At 45.7% G+C, this 25,824-nt stretch overlaps 1 protein-coding gene across 1 annotated transcript in view; it reads left to right on the top strand.

Annotated features, from left to right (window-relative positions):
• LOC126235608 (fatty acyl-CoA reductase 1-like) overlaps positions 1-24,109 on the top strand; it is a 252,893-nt gene extending 228,784 nt beyond the window's left edge. The window contains exon 9 of the mRNA XM_049944319.1: positions 23,714-24,109. Coding sequence (XP_049800276.1) covers positions 23,714-23,807 — 94 coding nt within the window. The 3' untranslated portion in view covers positions 23,808-24,109. The remainder of the gene's footprint in view (positions 1-23,713) is intronic.
• Positions 24,110-25,824: the final 1,715 nt, after the last annotated feature.

Below are 25,824 nucleotides of genomic sequence, written 5' to 3'. Positions count from 1 at the left end.
TTCCAGCGTTCGCTTGAAATTATTTATGAAAACAACAGAAAACCACGATCACAATGGGCAGACAGAACATAAACCTCTATGCTTCCGAATATAAGCCCAGAGTCTTGACAACTGCACTGTTTCATTCGTTTCATGTGTAAAGTACAATGCTCATTTACTTGTTACACTAGGAGAAATTCTTCTTTATTGTGCAAAAGAATAAATGGTCACCATTGCAACGCAGAAGTGTAAGATTTTGCTCAGAGGTGCTCTGCAACATCGCCCTCGGACACGGTGGCGTTTCAGACAGCAACCACACATCACTTCTTCTCTTGACGCCTCTTCGGTGGAGGTCAGGACCGCAACGCAACGCCGTGAAATCACATAGTTTAGTAATGGGTGGCCGAAGAACACATCGCCTCTGAGAATCGACACGAAAAGGCCTCAGGAGGTAGTATAATGGGCGTCAATGAAACCAGCCCTTCCCTTGAGGCGTTGGTTTACAAACATCTCGCCGTCAGAACGAATGTTTGCAACGCCGTGTGGAACAGGACGACGTTCTTTACAACTTTCGACGCTGCTGATACACCCTGTGTCCTGCTCTAAGGACATCGTGGGGCTACAGCCCCACTGTACGAGATATGACGTCTTTGGAGTGTACTGCGACTAAAATTTTTGCTCTGGTGTACACGTTCTGCACACTCATCAGCAGATACTGGAGCAGCAGTTTAGTGCCACTCAGTTGTAGGGTATCGAAGAGGTTGCCTGACTGCAGGAGCCTATATGGCTTGGGCGAGGTGTTTCTTTACACAGTGCATTTTTAAGTTGCTTAAAAAAAGTGTGCGGCTGGCAGAGAGGATGTTGCTGAGCTGGGGGGTGCTACAGAGACCCTTTGCCGCTATATTCACCCACGTATCATGGTCGTATCTCCCACGGTCTCGCTACAGAAGAGTGCAAAACAGGGAGTCTAAGAAACCATCAATACCCTTTTGACGCTTCGGATCACGTTAAATTTTCGTTGAATGGTTTTGAACGGTCCCTAATGGTACTACCAAAGCAAAAATTGCGGTCGAGCAGCATTCCAAATGATCAGATCACATTCAATTGGCTGGCAGCACCGCATTGTCCTTAAAGAACGGTTGAATCGTCAGGGTGTCAGCAGCGACGGAAGTTGTCAAGAACGAAATCCTGTTGCACATCGCACTTCTAACAATCGTTTTCGACAGCAAGATGTGAGTGTAAGAACGCATCAAAGAAAGGGTTGGTCTTCATTAACGCCTTTCACACCTTTAGAAATCTTCGTGACGATTCTGAGCGGCAGTGTGTCTGAAATGTATTTCTCGATCACACACAGGAGAACCGTGTGATTTCAGAGCTGGGCGTCGCGCTTCTGACCTTCATCGCAGAGGCGTCAAGAGAAGTGGCGAGACCTCGTTAAGTGGGGGAGAGGGGAGGAGGGGGTTACGGCCTTCCCATCGTGTCACACGTCCACAGTGGCGGCGGGCGGAGACATCGTTAACACACGTCACACTTAACATGAACTATTGAGCTCTGTCCCATTTTTCTCACATGTATCAACATCTTGCTGTCTGAAGCGTCGCCGACTCGCAGGGCGTCAAGCTTTTGTACTGTTGCGGAGGCAGCTTTGAGCCAAATTTCAAACTTCTGTGTCGCAATGCAAGAATGTGGCTAGGTGTCAAAAAAAGCGACCCTTTAATTTGCGCAGTATAGCCATGCAGTGTCTTTCAGTTCCTATTTTCTGTACATACCAGATTATTTCAGTATTGCAAATATACTGCAATGCGTCTGTGTCTTGCTGTCCACATACCTCAAAGATAGCGTCTCCTCATCATGTAAGACGCTGAGCTCACAGGCACACTGAAACATTAGCATTACGAACAAACGAATCAGTGTGTGCAATTAACCAATCAAATTCATTACACTGTGAAAGTTTACTGCAATATGACAGTTGTGTTTTAGTCGCTATTTTATTAACCAATACTTCGACTTCTCAAAGTAATCTTTACTTTTGTATCATGCTTTGTTTAACAGCAAAGTATTGACTACCTTCTTAAATAAAATTGCGCTTTACACGAAATATCATGGGCTACGTCCCAACAACGTTACGGATCTCCTTTTGCCAAGCTTAGTGCAGTAACTCAACGTGACATGGACTCTACAAGTCGTTCGATGTCCCACGCGGAAATGTTGGCCGTGCTGCCTGTACAGCCCTCCATAATCGCGAAACCGTTGCTGGTGCAGGATTTTGTGCGCGAACTTACCTCTCGATTATGACCCATAAATGTTCGACTGGTAGCCAAATAATTCGCTCGAATTGAACAGAGTGCTCTTCAAACCAGTCGCGAACGATTGTGGCCCCGTGACATGGTGCACTGCCATACATAAAAATTTAATCTGTGTTTGCAAACATGAAGTCCATGAATTGCTGCAAATGGTCTCCAAGTAGCCGAACATAGCTGTATCCATTCAATGATCGGTTCATTTGGACCAGAGAACCCAGTCCATTCCGTGTAAACAAAGCCCAAACCATTATGGAGCCACCATCAGCTTGCACAGTGCCTTGTTGTCGAATTGAGCTTGTGGCTTCACGAGGTCTGCAGCGCACTCGAACCCTGCAATCAGCTTTTGTCCACCGAAATCGGGACTCATCCGCGCAGGGCATGGTTTTCCAGTCGTCTACGTTGCAACTAATATGGACACGAGCCCACGAGAGGCGCTGAAGGCGATGTCCCGCTGTTAGCAACTTAGGTCGCCTGCTGCCACAGCCCATTAACGCCTAATTTGGCCTCACTGCCTTAACAGATACGTTCGTCGAGCGCTCCACATTGATTATCGTGGTTGTTTCACGCAGTGGTTCTTGTCTGTTAGCAGTGACAACTCTACGCAAACGCCACTGCTCTCGGTCCTTAACTGAGAGTCGTCGGCCACCGTTGTCCGTTGTGAGAGATAATGCTTGAAATTTGGTATTCTCGGCACACTCTTGACACTGTCATTGAATTTCCTAACGATTTCCGAAATGAATTCCCCATGCGTCTAGCTTCATCTACCACTCCGCGTTCAGAGTCTGTTGGTTTACGTCGTGAGCCCATAATCACGTCGAAATACTTTTCGCATGAAACACCTGAGTACAAATTACAACACCGTCAAGGCCGTGCGCTTTTATACCTTGTCTATGCGATACTGGAGCCATCTGTATACATGCATATCGCTATCCCATGAATTTTGTCATCTCCATGTAATTATCTACTTTGTCTCCTTTGGCAATTTATTATGGAATTTTAATAGATGATAGAACATTATGGTTTGAGTATTGACCTGCTAAGTGTGTGTCTACGAATTTCATGTATACTGGCATACTTACCATTCTTTTCTATGATTTCCAAAATATATTCATTCATGTAGTCACCTGAAGTACTGAAGATAGCCATATTTTAAATAATTCTATACACCGAATGCGACCAGCTCTTTTACTTATTTTTCTTTTGCTCCTTTTCTGCTGTTTGAAACATGTGTACACATTTTGTGCATGTGATTCCCACAATGCCATCTCACAGTTACTGTTGTGTCTAGACAAGACAGCCTAGACACAATGAGAGGAAGCCGAAAGGCACCCGCTTAACTCACGTAGGCTGGCGGGAGGTCTGAAACAGGATACGTAATGAATGCTATAAAGAAAAGTACGTAGCTTCTGGAATACTTAACTTTAATCCACATTTGTAGAACATCGCTCTTGATGATACATTAATAGAATCTCAATATCAATTGAATACGGCGCTTTGCTAGGTCGTAGCAAATGTAGCTGAAGGCTATGCTAACTGTCGTCTCGGCAAATGAGAGCGAGCGTATTTGTCAGTGATCCCCTTCTGGCAAAGTCGGCTGTACCACTGGGGCGAGTGCTAGTAAGTCTTTCTACACCTGCCGTGTGGTGGCGCTCGGTCTGCTATCACTGACAGTGGCGACACGCGGGTCCGACGTATACTAATGGACCGCGGCCGATTTAAAGGCTACCACCTAGCAAGTGTGGTGTCTGGCGGTGACACCACAGTTACTAACGGAGTACAGTGAGTGAGTCGATCTACAGTGAAAAATTATGGATAATTTTTGGGGAAATTTTCTGAGTGCTTTGGTGTAAGTGACTGTGGTCTACCATGCCTTGTCACACAATAATTGCATTTAGTTTGATTTCTTACGCGCATTTATCTTTGTATTGTATTTAAAGTACCCGAACCACAGCTGTTCACGGTATGCACTGTGTCTCTCGTTCGTAAACAAACTAGCTCCACTGACTCACGCTACTTTCTGCTCACAAACAGCAATGTCCACTATATTCTTCACCCGCTATCTTACGTTCAGTATTCCTCGGTTCTGTCTTGGGTTTGTTCTTGGGGCAGTGTTAGATGTATTTAGCAGTACCAGACAATAGTGTGCATTGATGTACTCATGAAGAGTTTTCCAATGTGCACCTTATGTAAGGTTTCTCTCATCACAGTGGAAGAGCGGTGCAAAAACGACAGCGGCATCCTAGACGTCAGAGACACGCCACCGCACCCAATCTGTACGAGAGTTACACGCGGTTGGTGACTATCCAACCACTAGTAGCTAGCGTGTTCCACAAACTCTGAACAAAGTTGAACAACTATTTCGAGAATTTTGCATGAACAACAATTACACCTGTATCATCCACAGAAGGTGAAGTCATAGAAGGCAGTGTACTATCATCTCGAATAAAGTTTGCAAATTCTTACACAGTGTACAGGCAAGCACTGTTTTAATATTTTTGTTCTGTTTACAGACGACGCCAAGTCACAAGAGAGGGCGTTTCCAACAATAGAAAAACCCATGAATGGTATGATAAAAACCCTCACGCGATAATTTTTTTTTTGTGGTTTTAGGGCGCACAACTACAATGGTCATTAGCACCCAGACTAAGTTAGGAATGCACCGTGAGGCACGAGGTTAAAGCAGCAACTAAAAGGGACAATACTATAAAAGACATAGACAGGCAGAGGATTAAAAAAAACAGCATAATCAAATGTCCTTAGACAGGTTTGTCAAGTTGATAAAACGAAGAACGGGAGCAGCTGTGTTAACCCTACGAAGTTGTGAATGTATCGATATAGTGGGCGGCGGGTGACGGGTATTTTCGGCGATTTTCTGTTTTCTACGCCTAGGGGTCCAGAGTTTGATCAGTAATCAAAACGTTTTAAGGCCCAACTTCAGTTCCAGTCACTACTCGACTTCTGAATCACAGTCACCAGCTATCGTCGTCAAATACTTCTGATACAAGAAGTCGCCCTTGTTCTCCCAGCGGTCCTCTCAAAGAGGGCTTGTTCGAGAGCGTGCTAAAAAGTACTGCCTCGGAATTTTTTATGGGAATCAAAGTTTTTTAACTTAAACAAACGTCATTAAAATTCTACATCTTCATTCTTCATGTCTAAATATTTATTTCTCAACATAGTCACGCTGCTGCTACCTTTGGACCAAAATAACACATGGTGGGTGGATCGAGGAGGACATACACATAGAACAAACAAAGAGGGAGTTTTGTTGCCAAAGTAAGTCCACTAGCAGTATACATTTGAGGATGAAGTTTCTACTATGTTCGTGTGGAGCACAAAACTGTGTGGACGTGAATCTTGGACTGTGGGATAATCGGAAAGGAGAGAGTACAAGCGTTTTAGATGAGGTGCGAGAAAAAGATTTTGAAAATTAGGATAGGCCAGGTAGGTAACACATGGACATCGTTGAGAAGAAATGACAGGGTGATAGGACATGTGCCAACACATCAAGTAATAAACTGATGGTACGTGAGGGAGCTGCAGAGCATAAGAATATGGAGATAATGTCCGAGAATTACATATATCGATCAAATAAATGAGGACTTTAGGTGACAGTGCTACTCCTGAGATGAAGAGGTTGGCAATGGAGAGGATTTATTGTGGGACTGATAACACCACTAAAGAAATATAAATGTGATTATACCTTACGTACTTTGTGGTAATCTGAACAGAGTAGAGTACAAAACGTTTCTTCCGCACAGTTACTACAAAATGCCCAACTGAGAATTCATCGATCTGTGCAAACTGAGCACGACAGGAATTAGACACGTTTTGCACTCTATTTAAGAAGCACGCTAATGCAAGCTGCGATAGGTCGCCATGGTGCTCTTCCATGGACAGTGAAAATGGACTTCTTGTTCTGGAGGCACGTAAGGAGCCTATTTTGCGAGACTCAGATCGACCTGTTTGCTAGGGATGTCGCAGCAGCAACAGATAGGCAACCGGACTCCTGGGATTCTTGAGCATGCACGCCAGTGGATGTTTCGTCGCACTAGACACTGTTGTGATCGTGGTGGTCCGCATTTGGAACAACACTTGTAAGGAAACATTTATGTATTGATTGCGGACTGTTCTGGACACCGATAGAGCAGACTAAGCCCACTGTCATGAAAGCGTACGCGTTTATCTGAGGGCTGTTCTGTCATCACGGTCTAACATAAGAGTCGTGTTGCCCACTGCGACAGTAGCACACCAAACTGCCTGGAAGTTACATTGTTCGACGCGATCTTGCGAAAGCGAATAGTAATTGCTTACAATAGTACAATGGTTTTTACCAACGGGAGCGAGAGTAGAGCAATAACTTGCAACAACAAGAAGACCCCACGTCTGACCTTTTTGGATTCCTAAAGATCTTCCGAAAATATGAAACGCTACATTTTAGAGCATATCATTTACGATTCTCTTGTAAATTTCAGGTATTTGCTGAAGGTGACCTTTTCCTTATAATAGCAGTAAGTGGCCACTAAACACCAGCAGACCTGACCTTTTGCAGTAAGGAGTCGAACATCTACTCAACAACATCAAGTTTTGTTCACTACATTTCCAATCAAATCAATGAACGGAGAAATAGGAAACTTATTCGGAATGCGATACATACATATACGAGGCCTGTTCAGAAAGTAAGCTCCGATTGATTGCCAAATGAAACCACAGTGAACATCAGAAATGTTTTACTTGTAACAATTAGCTACACCTTTCAGCTACTTCTCTACGTAGTCGCCGTTCTGACTTAGACTTTTGTCATAGCGTTGTACCAACTTTTCAATAGCCTCATCATAGAAGGCAGCCGCCAGTGCTTTCCGCCAATTCTCCACGCTGGCCTACACCTCGTTGTCTGTGTCAAAATGTTGTCTTCAAAGACAGCGGTTCATGTGACCAGAGATGAAACTCAGGGGAAGACAATTGCGGATTGTATTGTGGGTAATCTAACATTTCCATTTGAAAACGATGCAGGAGCATCTTCATTGCCCCTGCAGAATGAGGCTGAGAATTGTCTTGAAGACGAAACAGCACGACAGTTATGTAGTGTTAGCTGCATAGCTTCAGGCGAAATTTCTCACCAGGCCCTCGTACTTGGCGGCAGACACTATTTTCTAGACATCTTTACGCACTCACTGCGAGCTCAGAAATGAGAAGAGCGACGTGATGCTAACTGGGGTTATACTAGAGACACTACCCAACACATCTGTGCAAAGCTTTATCGGATTTTCATAGTCGTTTCCATTTCGCGACCGATAGGAGCTTACTTTCTGAACGCCCCTCGTAGTATTTAACATACCATATAACTCTTGAAATCTGAAACAGAAGGGAAAAACACACAGACGTGACAATAACGTCGAAATCAAAACAACTGTTTCCCAACCAAGAAGAAACCAATTCCACAACTCTTGCTACATCTGGCCCTAAACGGCAAGAATCATATTAATACATCTCCAGAGAACCTTACACACCATTTCTCGCAGCGACTTCTATTTACTTTGCGTGCCTATGGAGTCTCGTCTCAGTTGTCTGACTGATTCGTGATTTCGTGTCAGAACAGGTAACAGAAAGTCATCGTGTAAAACAGAAGTAACAGCTGGTGTTCCCCAAGAAAGTGTTATGGGCCCAGCCGGCCGCTGTGACCGAGCAGTTCTAGGCGCTTCAGTCCGGGATCGCGCTGCTGCTACGGTCGAAGGTTCTGATCCTGCCTCGGACTGTATGTGTGTGATGTCTTTAGATTAGTTAGGTTTAAGTAGTTCTAAGTCTAGGGGACTGATGACCTCAGATGCTAAGTCGCATAGTGCTTAGAGCCATTTGAACCGTTTGTTATGGGCCATCTGTTGTTTCTGATCTACATTAACGATTTAGGACCCAGTCTGAGCAGACCTCTTAGATTGTTTGCCGATGATGCTGTCATTTACCGTCATGTAATGTCATAGATGATCAAAACGAATTTAGAAATGCTTCAGACAAGACGTATTTATGGTGAAAACCGTGGCAGTTGACCCTCAGTAATGAGAAGTGTGAAGTCATCCAATGAGCATTAAAAGTAATCCGATAAATTTCGGTTACGCAATAATTACATAAATCTAAAGGCTGGAAGCTCACCTAAATACAGTTACGAACAACTGAAAATTGACACCGGCACATAGATAATGTTGTGGGAAAAGAAAGCAACCCAATGACTGCGATTTATTGGCAGTACACTTAGAAAATGTGGCTGGTCACTAAAGAGGCTGCTTATCTTGGGCTTTTCCGCCCTCTTCCGGAGTGCTGAGATGCCGTGTGAGATACGTATTACATAGGTCTGACGGAGGACATCGGAAAAGTTCAAACAAGGACAGCTCGCTTTATATGATTTCGAAATACGGGAGAGGGTACCAGGATATGATGAAGAAAATGGGGTGGAAGTAGTTAAGACTAAGGTATTTTTCGCTGCGGCAGCAAGTTCTCATTAAACTTCAAACACCAACTTTCTCCCCCGGCTACACTGGTGTCCAAAATTAAGGCAACAAACGGATATTTTGCAAGGTTACTTTTATTTTTCCAGAAAATGGTACAAAAACCTGACAGGAAACTTGAAACAATGGAAACAATACAGAAAGTAATACAAAAAGTTCTTCGTTTTTTCCAACCTTTCCCCAAAGCCGGCCTTGGTGGCCGAGCGGTTCTAGGCGCTACAGTATGGAACCGCGCGACCGCTACGGTCGCAGGTTCGAATCCTGCCTCGGGAATGGATGTGTGTGATGTCCTTAGGTTAGTTAGGTTTTAGTAGTTCTAAGTTCTAGGGGACTGATGACCTTAGAAGTTAAGTCCCATAGTGCTCAGAGCCATTTGAACCATTTCTTTTCTTTCCCCAATGTTTGGGTCCAGAAATCGTGTTTCATGTACACTCCAGATGCGAATCCGTCGAGAAACACTCTCCAGGCGAAATCGGAACTCATCTGTGAAAAGAACATTGGCGCTCCGTTCGACCGTCCAAGTGGAATGTTGATGGCTCCACGTTACCTTCTGTGAAGACATTCCAGAGGTAAACAGACAGTAGATCTCTAACAGTAAAGGCTACTCTGCTGAAGCCTCCTGTACACTGTTTACCTCGATACAACCCATCCAGAGGATGCTGCGACGTGAGATGCCAGTTGCCATGCAGTACTAAGGCTGTACTGCCGTGCCCTTACAGCCAAATAACCGTCCATTCTTTCTGATGACACACGTGGTCGGCCCTACACTGCTCTTTGGGATATTGTTTCAGTCTCTATAAATGTCACCACATCCCAGAAACAACAGAATTCTGGTACCGCGCGCTGCGGAATTTTAATCCCCGCCAGACGTCACGGACGTCGAAGACCCCTAGAGGTCTCTGCACCATCGCGCCGTAAGATGTGGCGGCGCGCGCCTCCTGGCCCGCATTTAGTGTGAGTGCGCCACAGTGGAACACGTGGTTCCAGCGGCCAATAGCGGCGCCCCCGATAGAGTACTTAAGCACCTGCCTCTCGCTCAACCAGGCAGTCTAACCTTGGGTACGTCTCTGGACACATCGCTTCGCCTTAGACAGCTTATTTACTTTCTTGTTCTATGTACGAGTGGACGTGGATTGTTCACGGGCCACTCCAAGGGTCCAGCAGCGCCTTCCGTCACTTCAACCCCACGAGATTACAGAGTACCTAACGGCTCAACACAAAAGTTTTGTCTCAAGTACAGATAGCGTTTAGGATCAGTGGACAAAGTTCAAAACCATCGTACAATATGCGTTAGATGAGTATGTGCCAAGCAAGATCGTAAGAGATGGAAAACAGCCACCGTGGTACAACAACCGAGTTAGAAAACTGCTGCGGAAGCAAAGGGAACTTCACAGCAAACATAAACATAGCCAAAGCCTCGCAGACAAACAAAAATTCTTCTTCTTCTGTAGTGGTCAATCCAAGGATTGGTTTGCAACAGCTACAATGGCAGCTTGTCTCCATTCTGAGCGTCTTTCAGCTTTTCTCTTCATTTCTTTATAGGTGTTACATCCCACATCTTTCGCGATTTGATCCATGTACCTCAGTCGTGGTCTTCCTCTTGGTCTTTTTCCCTCGAGATATCCCTCTATGATTGTGTTCAGTCCTTTATGTCTTAATAGATGGCCTGTAAATTGCACTCTTCTTTTAACAATGAAACTCCAGAAGCTTCTCTTCTCACCTGCTCTTTCCAGAACCACTTCGTTTGTGACCTTGTCGATACATTTTATTTTGAGCATGCGTCTATAGCACCACATTTCAAAAGAATTTAGCTTCTGGTCTTCCTCTGTCCCGAGAGTCCATGTTTCACACCATAGCATGCCACACTCCACACATATGATTTCAAAAATCTTTTCCAGATTTCAAGGCTGATGCTCTTAGATGTTAATATGTTTTTCTTCTTGTTAAAAGCAGCCTTCGCTAGAGCTATTCTACTTCTCACTTCTGCCTTGCTCCTTCCATCCCTGGTAATATTACTGCCCAGATAAGTAAATTTATCAACTTGTTCGAGCAGTTCATTGCCTACATGAACTTGGACTTTCACTTGATCTTCTTTGTCGCATGCCATTACTTTTGTTTTTGCTTTATTAATTCTCATATTAAATTCGTACACAGACCAAAAATTACGCGAAGCGAAATGTAGTGTGAGTAGGGCTATGCAAGAGGCGTTCAGTGAATTCGAAAGTAAAGTTCTATGTACTGACTTGGCAGAAAATCCTAAGAAATTTTGGTCTTATGTCAAAGGGGTAGGTGGATCAAAACAAAATGTCCACACTCTGTGACCAAAATGGTACTGAAACAGAGGATGACAGACTAAAGGCCGAAATACTAAATGTCTTTTTCCAAAGCTGTTTCACAGAGGAAGACTGCACTGTAGTTCCTTCTCTAGATTGTCGCACAGATGACAAAATGGTAGATATCGAAATAGACGACAGAGGGATAGAGAAACAATTAAAATTGCTCAAAAGAGGAAAGGCCGCTGGACCTTATGGGATACCAGTTCGATTTTACACGGCGTACGCGAAGGAACTTGCCCCCCCCCCCCCCTTCTTGCAGCGGTGTACCGTAGGTCTCTAGAAGAGCGTAGCGTTCCAAAGGATTGGAAAAGGGCACAGGTCATCCCCGTTTTCAAGAAGGGACGTCGAACAGATGTGCAGAACTATAGACCTATATCTCTAACGCCGATCAGCTGTAGAATTTTGGAACACGTATTATGTTCGAGTATAATGACTTTTCTGGAGACTAGAAATCTACTCTGTTGGAATCAGCATGGGTTTCAAAAAAGACGATCGTGTGAAACCCAGCTCGCGCTATTCGTCCACGAGACTCAGAAGGGGTTCCCAGGTAGATGCCCTGTGTCTTGACTTCCGCAAGGCGTTCGATACAGTTCCTCACAGTCGTTTAATGAACAAAGTAAGAGCATATGGACTATCAGACCAATTGTGTGATTGGATTGAAGAGTTCCCAGATAACAGAACGCAGCATGTCATTCTCAATGGAGAGGAGTCTTCCGAAGTAAGAGTGATTTCAGGTGTGCCGCAGGGGAGTGTCGTAGGACCGTTGCTATTCGCAATATACATAAATGACCATGTGGATGACATCGGAAAATCACTAAGGCTTTTTGCAGATGATGCTGTGGTGTATCGAGAGGTTGTAACAATGGAAAATTGTACTGAAATGCAGGAGGATCTGCAGCGAATTGACGCATGGTGCAGGGAATGGCAATTCAATGTCAATGTAGACAAGTGTAATGTGCTGCGAATACATAGAAAGATAGATCCCTTATCATTTAGCTACAAAATAGCAGGTCAGCAACTGGAAGCAGTTAATTCAACAAATCATCTGGGAGTAGGCATTAGGAGTGATTTAAAATGGAATGATCATATAAAGTTGATCGTCGGTAAAGCAGATGCCAGACTGAGATTCATTGGAAGAATACTAAGGAAATGCAATCCGAAAACAAAGGAAGTAGGTTGCAGTACGCTTGTTCGCCCACTGCTTGAATACTGCTCAGCAGTGTGGGATCAGTACCAGATAGGGTTGAGAGAAGAGATAGAGAAGATCCAACGGAGAGCAGCGCGCTTCGTTACAGGATCATTTAGTAATCGCGAAAGCGTTACGGAGATCATACATAAACTCCAGTGGAAGACTCTGCAGGAGAGACGCTCAGTAGATCGGTACGGGCTTTTGTTAAAGTTTCAAGAACATACCTTCACCGAAGAGTCAAGCAGTATATTGCTCCCTCCTACGTATATCTCGCGAAGAGAGCATGAGGATAAAATAAGAGAGATTAGAGCCCACACAGAAGCATACCGACAATCCTTCTTTCCACGAACAATACGAGACTGGAATAGAAGGGAGAACCGATAGAGGTACTCAGGGTACCCTTCGCCACACACAGTCAGGTGGCTTGCGGAGTATGGATGTAGATGTAGATGTAGATGTAGATGTAGACGGTTCCAGTAGACGTTACAACATTTTGGCGACGAGGTAAACGGTGGTCGTTGTTGGTATGGAGGCCAGGTTGGTCTGTCTGCTGGAGCAACAGCAGCAGCTCATGCGGCAGCAGCAGCTCCAGTTAGACATATTACAAAAGTCGCTGCAGTTGCTAACGGACAAAGTCGATGCCCGGGACGCGTTGCCACAACAGCTTCCGAGTCCTCGGGTGTCCGATGCTTTCCCACGTCGGCCGTCGTTTCCGCCGTTTAATGACTCTAAAGAGGACTGGGAAACCTACTTGCATCGGCTGAAACAACATAATTTTACGGCTTTTCAAGTCACGGACTACTCTTTTCAGCGGTCGTTGATTTTGTCTTGGGCCTCCCCGGACACGTTCTTTCTTCTCCCCATGTTGGCACGGTTGTCCGATCCTGTGGCTCTCTCTTTCCAGGAGATCTGCCTTTTTGCTGACAAACTATTATTCCCATCGCTACCACGTGGTCGCCTCTCGGCTGGAGTTCCACCAGTACCATAAACAGCCGGGTCAATCGTATCGCTCCTGGTCACGGACTTGCAGGGTCTCAGCCGTCGATGCGATTTTACGTGCACCAGTCAGCAGTGTAAGTCTTCGTATGCGGACTCCCTGATCCAGGGAGGTCCGCTCTGCGGCGTTGAAACTCGACATCCCCTCCTTGGAAGAGATTCTCCACATTTCCCACTCCTTTGAGATTGCTCAAGCCGCTAACGAGCGTCTTATGGCGCGACCGCAGGTGGCGGCGATCGCGGCGTCACGGCGGGTTCCGCCCGCGTGACGTCGACGTGGCCCGGCCGACAGAGGCCAGTGCCGTCGGGACTCCTCGTTGTCCGACGTCTCTATGGCATCGGCGCCTTCGGTCACTCCTCGTCGCCGGTCGCGCGACCCACTTCCCTCTTGCCCACAGTGCTTTACTGCCAATTCGCGGGCTGATTGTCCCCACCGCTGGAAAACGTGCACGCTGTGTAACAAGGAGGGCCACATCCGATCTGTTTGTAGTAGTCATTCGACTCGCTCCAGTCCTGCCCCTCCTGGTCCTCAAGATACAGTCCATGCTCTGCGGTCGTTCGTCCCACAGGACTACCCGTCAGTGCGGAAGTTTTTCCTCAATCTCCGCATTTTCACTCAGGATGTCAGTTTTCATGTCGACACTTGGGCCACCGTCTCTCTAATTAATATGACGACATTTACCTGGCTGGGCTCATTTGCATTGTCGCCTCCCTCTCACCATTTGGTCGCCTACAGAGACAGTTCCATTCTCCTTCATGGGCAGTTCGTCGCCCAGGCGACGTACAAGCATGTTTCCCAGTTCCTTACCCTCTTTGTCGTCGACCATCCGCCGGCTTCGAATATTTTTGGCCTGGATGCGTTTCAACTGTTGGGCTTTTCAATTTCCGACGAAGTTAAGGTCGTTTCCACGGCTGCTCCCTCTTAGGACTTGGACGATCTGTGCTCCGCTTTTGCGTCATTGTTTGGACCGGATCTCGGATGTGCTTCCGGCTTTCAGGCACACTTCACCCTACGGCCGGATGCACAGCCTCGCTTTTTCCAGGCCCGGCCCTTTCCAGTGGTTTTACGACCAGCGGTCAAGCAGGAACTTTATCGGCTCCAGGCCGCTGGCGTGCTGGAGCCTGTATAGTGCGTAGGTGATATCACGGCTGTGTAGGGACTTCGGCGCTACTGTCAATGCTCAGTCCCTGATTGACACTTACCCCATTCCCCGACAGGAAGGCCCTCTTGCCAAGCTTGCCGGGGGAGATCGACCTGGCTGAGGCATAACACCAGTTGCCCTTGGATGCCGAATCTCAGAACATCATGGTTATCAACACGCCTTTCGGATTGTATAAGTTCAAGCGCCTTTCCTTTGGTGTCTATTCGGCGCCGGCCATTTTCCAGCGATTCCTGGAGCAGCTTACACAGCCTATCCCTGCCTGTGTGAATTATCTTGGTCACCGGGCGTTCCCGCCAGGTACACTTGCAAAACCTCAGTGCCTTATTTCACACTCTGCTGGTTTACACTGTCGGCTGGACAAGTGTTGTTTTTTCGAACCGAAAGTGAAATGCTTAGACCACTGGCTTAGCAAAGAAGTCATTCGCCCTTCGGGTCGTAATGTTGCGGCCATTGAGGCCCTTCCTCGCCCCAAGAACTTATCTGAACTCTAGGTGTTTTTGAGCAAGGTTACTTATTACTTAAAGTTTTTGCCCCAGGCTGCCTCCATTGCTCAACCCCTCAATGACTTGCATAACAAAGGGGTACCTCTTGATTGGACGCCTGCCTGTGACCAGGCTTTTCTCCGTTTAAATCGATGCTCAAGTCCGCCCCTTGTCTTACTCCCTTTTCTTCGGATGGCCCCTAGGTTGTGGCAGCTGATGCATCGGCATATGGCACTGGGGCCGTCCTTGTGTGCCAGGATGCCAATGGCTCCAAACAGCCCATCGCTTATGCCTCTAAGACGTTGACCCCAGCACAACAGAACTACTCCCAGATTGAAAAGGACACTCTGGCGATCGTGTTCGCTGTCCAAAAATTTCACACCTATCTCTTTGGGGCAAATTCACCCTCCTGACGGACCATAAACCCTTGGTTACACTTTTTGGACACCACTCTCACCTTCCAGAGCGGCCACCTCAACGTCTCCAACGCTGGGCATTGTTTTTACACCCACCGCCCACCATGCTAACGCGGACGCTTTGTCACGTCTCCCAGGAGGCCCCGATCCTGCCTTTGACCAACAACAAGTCCTCTGCTTTCACATTGATTCCGCCGCCGCTACCCTGTGTTGCTGCAGGTTCTCAACTATGTGGTCCACAGGTGGCCGTCCTATGTTACTCGTCGGATGCAGTCCTATTTCAACCCCTGGTGCCACCTGTCCCACAGGCTCTCTGTGGTCTATGATGTCCTTCTGTTGGCCACAGAGTCAGATGCCCATCACCTGGTCATCCCTCCAAAATTGCAGCTTAGGGTGCTCGGTTTGTTACACCACGGGCACTGGGGTATGTCCCGAATGAAAGTTTTGGCTCGCCAGCATGTGTATTGGCCCGGCATTGATGGCGACATTGAGCTCCTGGTCCGTGGGTGCACTGTCTGTGTGCGTCACCGGGCAAGCTCCCCTCAGTCGTTTGCACCCTGGCTTGTGCATCGCTGGCCCTGTGATCGGATCCATATCGATTTTGCAGGCCCATTTTTGGGGTCCATATGGTTACTCATCGTTGATGCCTACTCCGGATACCCATATGTTGTCTGCATGGCAGCCACCACTCATGGCCCTGGCCCAGATTCTCACCATTGAGGGCCTGCCACACATGTTGGTCTCCGATAATGGTCCCCAATTCACGGCGTCCTCCTTCCATGACTTCTGTCAGGCCAACAGTATCAAACATTTCTGTAGCCCCCTTTCCACTCTTGGTCCAATGGTGCAGCGGAGAGGCTTCTCCTCACTTTTAAACACCTGTTGACTAAGGTGATCGACACATCTCCAACCAAGTCGGCCCTCACCCTGTTTTTGAGCAGCTATCACACTACGCCAATTGACTGACGCAGTCCGGCAGAGCTCCTTCATGGACGACGGCCACGGGCCCTGCTCCATTTGCTGATGCCATCCTCCTACCACCGCCACTCCCGGCCCTCGCAGCGGTATGCCCCTTTCACGGCCGTGTGGGCCCGCGAGTACGGGCGCAATTGGGGTTGGACACCCGCCACGGTCGTCGCGGTCCATGGGCGGCGTGTGACGTCGGTGCCGACGTCGAAAGGGTTGGAGCGCCGCCATTACAATCAGCTCCGCCCGCGTGCCGCCACGGGTCTCGTGCCGCTGCCTCTTCCCTTCAGATACAGACGTGGTCCTCGAGTCACCGTCTCTGCCCCCGGTTGCCGTCTCCCCGCGGGTCTGCCGCCAGCCCTCTCCGCCTCCGGGTGGATCGGCGGCTCCCTCCCCCACCCTGGACTCCGGATCGGTTGTCATGGATACCTAGGACGTCCCTTCCTCCCCGCCAATAGCTGTTGATGAGCCCAGTTCCTCTTCCCTCTGCCGCCCAACTCGGCACTGTCCGGGGTGTTTCCACCCCTACGCGCAAGTTTCAGGGGGGAGGGATCTGGTACCACGTGACGCGGAATTTGAATCCCCGCCAGACTTCATGGACGTCGAAAACCCCTAGAGGTCTCTGCACCATCGCGCCGTAAGCTATGGCGGCGCGAGCCTCCTGGCCCGCATTTAGTGTGAGGGCGCCACAGCTGAACACATGGTTCCAGCTGCCAATAGCGGCGCCCCCGGTAGAATACTTAAGCGCCTGCCTCTCGCTCAGCCAGCCAGGCTAACCCTGCGTACGTCTCTGGACACATCGCCTCGTGTTAGACAGCTTATTTACTTTCTTGTTCTGTGTGCGAGTGGACGTGGTTGTTAGGCTTTCTTGTGACTCCGTTGTTTCGATCTTGTTGTTCGTTCTGTCCTTCGTTGGTCGTGTCCGTCCTCTTCCGTTGTGTTGTTGTTCACGGGCCACACCGCCGGTCCCGCCGCGCTTTCCATCACTTCAACCCCGCGACCGTTCCGGTCGCCGTTACAAGAACGATTCAGTTTAAGCCATCGGGCCACATCAGTTTACGACTCTCCCGCTTCCATTCTTCCTGTGGCCCTCCACAGCAGAGAGTCTGTAGGCATATTCACTGTGCCACGCTGCACCGTCTGTGACTGTGTACACAGCGGTTGTGGGTGTGGGACGACCCTGCAAACATTACCCCACTTTATAGGTGCCCTGACGTCACTGCTGGCGTGCAGCTACATCTGTTGACAATTTGTATGACTATAACGTGAATTAGACAAAGGACGGGGAAATAGCAGTTTGTTGCTTTAATTTTGGACACCAGTGTGTCTTGTTGGCGCCCATCTGTATCTATAATCATAATAATAAAATAAGAGAAATCAGAGCTCACAAGAAAAGATTCAAGCGTTCGTTTTCCCCACATATTCTCTTCCTTTCAGCGGAGTAAGGTGCAGCTATGAATGTATTCGAAAGTATTTTTTCGTGAATAAGTTGTGTCTTTCGACAATTTACTCATGCTTGGAACACAAAATATAATTACTATTTCCTTAACTAAGTAGAACGATAGAAACAAACTTTAATTATATGGTATTCTTTCTCCTCTCTAGGAAGGCTAGTGCCATTTCAGCTGTCAGATGGTAACAATTTTCACAGCAGTGAGTGTCGCAACTGTAGGCTATGTTACACTCCGCTATTACTCCATGTTTACTGTTGATCGTTCTGTTGATTGTATACTGTAGTGGCCTTCAGTTCCAAGTTGGTCTGATTCTACTCGCAGTGTTACTTTATGCTGCGCAAGCCACTTCATCTCCAAATGACAACTGAAACCTACATCTTTCTGATTCTATTTCCTGTATTTATCTCTTGGTCTTCCTGTACACCAGTACTTTCCTCAAATACTAAATTTGTGATCCCTTGATGTCTCAGAATATGTCATATCAACGGGCCTCTTCTTTTAGTCAAGCTGTGCCACAAATTTCTTGTCTCACCATTTCTCGCCAGTACCTTCTCATTAGTTACGCGATTTACCGATCTAATCTTCAGTATACTTCTGTAGCACCACAATTCAAGAGCCTCTATTCCTTCTTATCTACACTGTTCCGCTTCCATACGTACATGGCTACATCCCAGACAAATACCTACAGAACACATTTACTAACACTTAAAACCTATATTCAATGCTAACAAATTTTCGTTCTTCAGAAACACTGTTTTCCACTGCCAGTCGACGTTTTATATCTTCTCTACTTTGGCTATCAGATTTTTGCTGGCCGAATAGTAAAAGTCATCAACTACTTTTAGTGACTCTTCCCTAATCTAATTCCCTTAGCATCATCTGATTTCATTCAACTATTCCATTATATCTGCTTTACTTTTGTCAATTATCATCGTACAACCTCCATTAAAGACGTTACCGATTCTGTTCAACGGCTCTTCCAAATCCTTTGTTGTCTCTGACAGAGTTACAATGTGAAACTTCCTGGCAGATTAAAACTGTGTGCCCGACCGAGACTCGAACTCGGGGCCTTTGCCTTTCGCGGGCAAGTGCTGGCAGAAGCAAAGCTGTGAGGACCGGGCGTGAGTCGTGCTTCGGTAGCTCAGATGGTAAGGGTTAGCTGCCCTCTGTAATAAAAAAAACTTAGTTAATGGATCAATAACGAACTGAAACGGGTGTCTTGCGATGTCCGCACCGAGCAAATGACACGAACGAAAAAACGAAGAAAATGAGATTAAAAAAAAAAAGTGGTAGAGCACTTGCCCGCGAAAGGCAAAGGTCCCGAGTTCGAGTCTCGGTCGGGCACAGAGTTTTAATCTGCCAGGAAGTTTCATATCAGCGCACACTCCGCTGCAGAGTGAAAATCTCATTCTGGAGAGTTACAATGTCATCAGCAAACATCAAAATAAAATTTTTATTGCTTCTCCCATAAATTTAGTTACTACTCCAAATTTTTCTTTGCCATCCTTTATTGCATGCTCAGTGTACGGATTGACTAACAACAGGTATAGGCTACAACCCTGTCTCACTCTCTTCTCAACCACAACTTCCCCTTCATGCCCCTCGAATCTTATAACTGCCATTTGGTAGCTGTACAAGGCGTAAATAGGCTTCCTCTTCCTGTATTTTACCCCTACTACCTTCAAAATATCAAACAGAGTATTCCAGTCAAAAGTCTACAGTTGCTAAAGAGGTAGGTCTGCCATTCCTTTATCTATCTTCTGCCCGCCCCGATAGCTGAGTGGTCAGCGTGACGGATTGCCGTCCTAAGGACCCGGGTTCGATTCCTGGGTCGGGGATTTTCTACTCTCAGGGACTGGGTGTTGTGTTGTCATCATCATCATTTCATCCCCAAACGGCGCGCAGGTCGCCCAATGTGACGTCGCATGTAATAAGACCTGCACCAAGGCGGCCGGACCTGCCCCGTAAGGCGCCTCCCGGCGAATGACGCCAAACGCTCATTTCTGTTACCTATCTTCTAAGTTAAGTCGTAGGTTCGGTACTGCTTCGCGAGGTCCTGCATTCCTGCGAAATCCCAAGCTGATCTTCCACGAAATCGGCTACTAACAGTTTTTACGTTCTTCTGTAAAGAATTCGTGTTTGTGTTATGCAACCATGACTTATCAGCCTGGTAATTCGGTACTGTTTCTACAGTGATGCTTTCAAGTTCATCGCCCTTGTATAAACTCTCTATATATTCCTTTTATCTTTCAGCTTTCCCTTCTATGCTTAGTATTGGTGTCACACCTGAGCTCTTGACAATGGTAGAGCTGCTTCACATTCCTCCAATCGCCTCTTTAATTTTCCTGTGGACTGTATCGTAGTGAAATAAGTTTCTAAATTCTTACGTTTGTCATCTAGCCATTCCTGCTTAGCCATTTTGGACTTCCTGGCAATATCATTTTTAGACGTTCGTAATCCCTTTCGCCTGCTTCATTTGCTGCATTTTTGTTTTCTCCTCTCAGCAGTTATATTCAATATGTCCTGTGATATACAAGAATCTCTACTAGGCCTTGTCTTCATACATATTTAAACCACTGCTGTCTTCACTATTTCATCCCTCAAAGGTACCCAACTGTCTTTTCTACTGTATTCCTTCCTTTGTTCTAGTCTATCGTTGCCTAATGCCCCCTATGAAATGCTCAACAGCCTCTCATTCTTTAACTTATTTAGGTTCCATCACCTTATTTTCCTATCATTTTTCAGTTTCTACAGTTTTAATCTCCAGTTCATAACTAATGAATTGTGGTCAGAATCCACATTTGCGCATGGAGATGTCTTGCAGTTTAAAATCTAATTCCTAAATCTCTACCTTACAGTTATATAATCAATGCAAAACATTCTAGTGTGTCTAGATCTTTTCCGTGTATACAACCATTTCACGGTTCTTAAACCAGAAAAGATTAAATTAGGCTGTGTGCAAAATTCTAACAAGTGGCTTTCTCTTTCATTCTTCTCCCGCAGTCCATACCATTTTTCATTCTTTTCTTTTTTCTACTGTCGAATTTCAGTCCCCCATCACAATTAAACGTTCGTTTCCTTTAACTATCTGAATAATTTGTTTTATCTCATCATACATTTCCTCAACCTGTTCATCATCTGCAGAGCTAGCTGGTATATGAAAGTCTACTAATGTCGTGAGTATTGAATCTGTGTCTTTCTTGACTGCAATAATGTGTTGACGATGCTGTTCATACTAGGTTAGCTGCATTCCTTTTTTTATTCATTATAAAACCTTTTCCTGCATTACCCCTATTTGATTTTGTATTTACAACCCTTTATTCCCCTGACCCAAGGTCTGTTCCTCTTGACACCAAACCTCACTTAGTCCCACTAGATCTAACTACAACCTACCCACTCCCATTTTTAAATTTTCGAACCTACCTGCCCAATTAAGGGATCTAACGTTTCATGCTCCGACCTGTAGATCGCAAATTCTGTCCCCCCTGATAATAAAACCTTCCTGAGTAGTCACCTCCCGGAAATTTTAACTATTTTACCTGCAAAACATTTTAGCCAAGACGATTCCATCATCATTTTACCATGGGATACAACTGCACGCCCTTGGGAACTGATTCTGTTTTAGTTTCCCCTTGCTTTCAGCCGTTTACAGCACTGTTGTAGCCAGGTCATTTTGGTTGATGTTACAAGGGCAGATCAGTCACTCATACAGAGTGTTTTCCCTACAACTACTAAAAAGAATATGGCCTCTCTTCAGGATCCACGTGATTGTTTGACCTCTAAGCAGATAACAGTCCATTGTTGTTACACATTCGGAATGGCTATCTCTATTGCTGAGGCACGCAAGCCAAGTCATCACCGACAGGGTCCATGGTTCATGGGGTGAAACCCCCATCTCCCGGTAGTCCTAACAGGCAACAACAATGTATTAAACCACTCTACACTACCACCAAAACAAGTGCAATGGAATTTCAAATAACAAGAGATTATTCTTAAAATGCACTGTACAATCTCAAAACTTCACTTGCATGATCTTAAAAGGATACTAGATATTGACTACAGCCAAACCTAGGACACAAGAATGTGATAATTTTATAATGAAAGGAGTTCTGTAGGTTAATCCTATTGGAACCTCATCGTACAGATAAATCCTTAGCGTTTAAATTACTATATAAACTAAAGAAAGTAATAATGTCGTGAATCAGGTAAAAACAGTGAGTGATATACGCATAAGAACTTTCGTTTTCTGAAGCACAGAAATCGTACTACTCATTTGGCGGACATTTCGTCAAATACTCGTAATGAAATACTTAAGTTAAACAAGATGGAGTTGAAAGGCTTTAAATGTTCTATCAGCCTTAAGCAGCAACAATATTTATGTTCCATGGAATTCATTGATGTTTTCCACTACATTATGGAACATTTAAAGCTTTCTCAACTTCCGTCACGCTTATTTTTCAGTATTTTATTGGAAAATAATGTGAGAAATTATAATAAATCAATAAATGCTGAATAATCACAGTTTATAACTTATCACTTCATGTAAATATCCTCCTGCAAAAGTATCTGTTTTCTTAGTATGCTTATTATCTCAGGATCTGAAACATGTAATTACCTTAGCCGTTAAAGAAGCTGTGCGAGAAAGTGTGAATTGCTGGTGCTGCGTTTGTTGTTGAGTTCCTTCTGCCATATAAGCGTATACACTCTAACACAAAAAGCCGGCCGAAGCGGCCGTGCGGTTAAAGGCGCTGCAGTCTGGAACCGCAAGACCGCTGCGGTCGCAGGTTCGAATCCTGCCTCGGGCATGGATGTTTGTGATGTCCTTAGGTTAGTTAGGTTTAACTAGTTCTAAGTTCTAGGGGACTAATGACCTCAGCAGTTGAGTCCCATAGTGCTCAGAGCCATTTGAACCATCTAACACAAAAAGACGACATACCACGAAGGAATTAACTGAATAGAACGGAAATCGGAAGATATAATGTATGTGTAAAAACAAACAAATAATTGCAGTTCCTGAAGAATTGGTTGATTTATTCAGGAGAAAGAGCTTCACAGACTAAGCATGTCAATAACACGTTGGTCCACTTCTGGCCCCTAGGCAAGCAATTATTCGGCTTGGCACTGAATGATAGACTTGTTGGATGTTGTTCTGGGGGATATTGTGCCAAACTCTTTCCAATTGGCATGTTAGGTAGTCAAAATCTCATGTTCGTTAGAGGGTCCCGTCCAAACATTCTCAACTGGGGAGAGATCCAGTGACCTTGCCGGTCAAGGCAAGGTTTGAGAACCACGAAGACAAGCGATAGAATCTCTCGCTGTGTGTACAGGGAATTATCTTCCTAAAACGTAAGCCTGGGATATCTTGCATGGAAGGTAAGGGAATATGGCATCGTATATCGTTAACATATCTCTGTGGTGTAAGTGTGCCATGGATGACAACCAAACAGATCCTGCTATGAAATGAAATGGCTCCTCAGACTGTTACTCTTGGTTGTCGGGCCATATGGTTGGGATAGTCAGGTTTGTATCACATCGCTGTCTGCAGCATATGCAGATATATCTTTGCTGGTCATCAGGGCTCAGTCCTATGCAGAACTTATCACTGAAGGCAATTGTGTTCCAGTCAATGAGATTCCAGGCCGAAGACGTGTCTGGAGTCGTCCCAGATAGCCGTTGGATACCACCCTTATTGATGGCACCTTGCAGTCAAAATGAGCCCCGTTAATAAATACTGGAAAATAATCGTGACTGAAGCTGGGAAAGTGTAATTTTATGAACATGATTTGTGTTTCGAAACAAATTCGTATTCTTCTATGTTTGACTGTGATATTCTATCAGTTAACTGGATGTTTGAAGACAGTACTGACCATATAGGTTATATTGTATGGCTGTATTACATTTAACAAAATGTGGTTATGTTTAACTATTTCAGGTTGGCAGTTCTGCACTACACAACAGTTACCATACTGAGTTCGCTGCTGCTACTGGTGCTATGGCGAATTATCCGTGTTCTGATAGAACTGTGACATGTACAGTGCCATACGGTTGCACCAACAAACTCTTGAATTCCTCTAAGCACGCCACTTCCATAGAGCCCATTGATAATTGTGCATCAGGTCCACACTCAAAGTAACTTTTGACATCAATTCACATCTATATAGATCTATTACAAGGTTATTGCTCTATTTATGCTGTCTTCATAGTCTAAATGTAAATCACCAAAACTCTGTTTGGACTAATATTATCTACATTCATTTAATTGTTCTTATTTCTGAAATTACTCTTACTATTTCTTGTCAGGATGAGATTTAATACTAATTTTTAGGTTTTGAATTACTTACTAGATTATCTTTAATGTTGCTTGTCTTGGTGTAACATATTTCCTCTTGAGATGCTATAACAGAAGAAATAAAAGACGTATACAATACCAATTCAACTTCTTACAGAACTGTATGAATGCAGAGTCTCGCGGCGATAACATTGAATAAAATGTTCTCGGGTTTCCAACCGCGTCAATTGGTTAAAACTACACGAGCTTTCGGCCAAGCACTCCTTGACCATTGTCAAGTGTTATGACTGCCAGTGGGCTGTTGGTGCGCCCTTATATACGCTAACTGCCGCCTGTGACGTCACTGGTGCCCGTGACATTGCCATATATGGCAATTTGGCTATGGTATCCCATCATATCAACGCCGCTGCCACCAGGAGGATATTTCGTCGTGCCAGCTTTGCATTATTACAAGAAAGGATTCACAACACAGGGCAACAGCTGGATGCAAATGGACGTGCTCTCATGGCCTTGCACCTGCAGTTATCAAGAACACTCACAGCTTTGGACTGGGAATGGGTCGACGCTGCTACGGTTTCTCAATAGATGTCAGCATAGAAACGAACTACAGAGAAGCAGAAAGGAAAGTTCGGCCGCCTTTCGCAACAACAACATTTGGCCACACGGCCGCGAGAAATTAGACGAGTTTTTGGAACACCTCATTGGCATCAACAGTTATATCCAGTTCACCATGGAGCTGGAAAAAGATAATGCATTGAACTTCCTCGACGTCCTTGTCCACCGTAAACGAAATGGGTGCCTTGGCCACAGCGTCTACAGAAAACCCACTCACACAGACCTGTACCTGCACGCCACCAGCCATCATCATCATCCAGCACAGAAGCGCGCAGCATTGCAAACATTGGTGCATCGTGCAAGAGTAATATCAGACGACGACAACCTGCACCACGAACTGAGCCACCTACGCAAGGTTTTCAGGAATAACGGCTACAGCACCCATCAAGTGAAAGAAGTGATTTCTGGGAAAGATCAGAATAAGACCAACGACGAAGAGCAGGAAAAGAAACTTGCTTTGCTGCCATTATGTGGCTCTGTGTCGGGCAAGATAAGCCGCCTGTTGAAAATACACAAGATAAAATCAGTCTTCAGGCCTCCAACGACAATCCGTCAATTAGTGAGACCAGTTAAAGACGCTGTAGGTCTCAGAACACCCGGAGTCCTCTAAATACCTTGTGAGTGTGGCCAGAAGTACATCGGACAAACAGAGCGCACTGTGGAACAGCGCAGGAAAGAACATGAGAGGTGTTATCGCCTGCGCTATCCAGAGAAATCTGCGTTAGCTGGGCATGTGTTAGAAAATGGTCACCACATAAAATTTGGCGATACCTCTGTCGTGGCTCGCACTAACGTCTTCTGGGACAGTTTAATAAAGGAAGCTATTGAAATAAAATTTACCACAAACACCCTGAATAGAGACGGTGGCTTACAGCTCACCGCTGCGTGGGATCCAGCGATCGCGCGGTTGAAGAGGGCTCATCGAACGCCGACTCAAAACATGCCCATGTATGGCAATGTCACGGGCACCAGTGACGTCACAGGCGGCAGCTAGCATATATAAGGGCGCACCAACAGCCCACTGGCAGTCATAGCACTTGACAATGGCCAAGGAGTGATTGGCCGAAAGCTCGCGCAATTTTAACCAATTGACGCGGTTGGAAACCCGAGAACATTTTATTCTTACAGAATTGATTTTT

Source organism: Schistocerca nitens, chromosome 2, assembly GCF_023898315.1.
Source record: "Schistocerca nitens isolate TAMUIC-IGC-003100 chromosome 2, iqSchNite1.1, whole genome shotgun sequence".
NCBI lineage: Eukaryota > Metazoa > Arthropoda > Insecta > Orthoptera > Acrididae > Schistocerca > Schistocerca nitens.
Note: the sequence above shows the minus strand (reverse complement) of the source record. Positions and strands in the feature narration are given on the sequence as shown.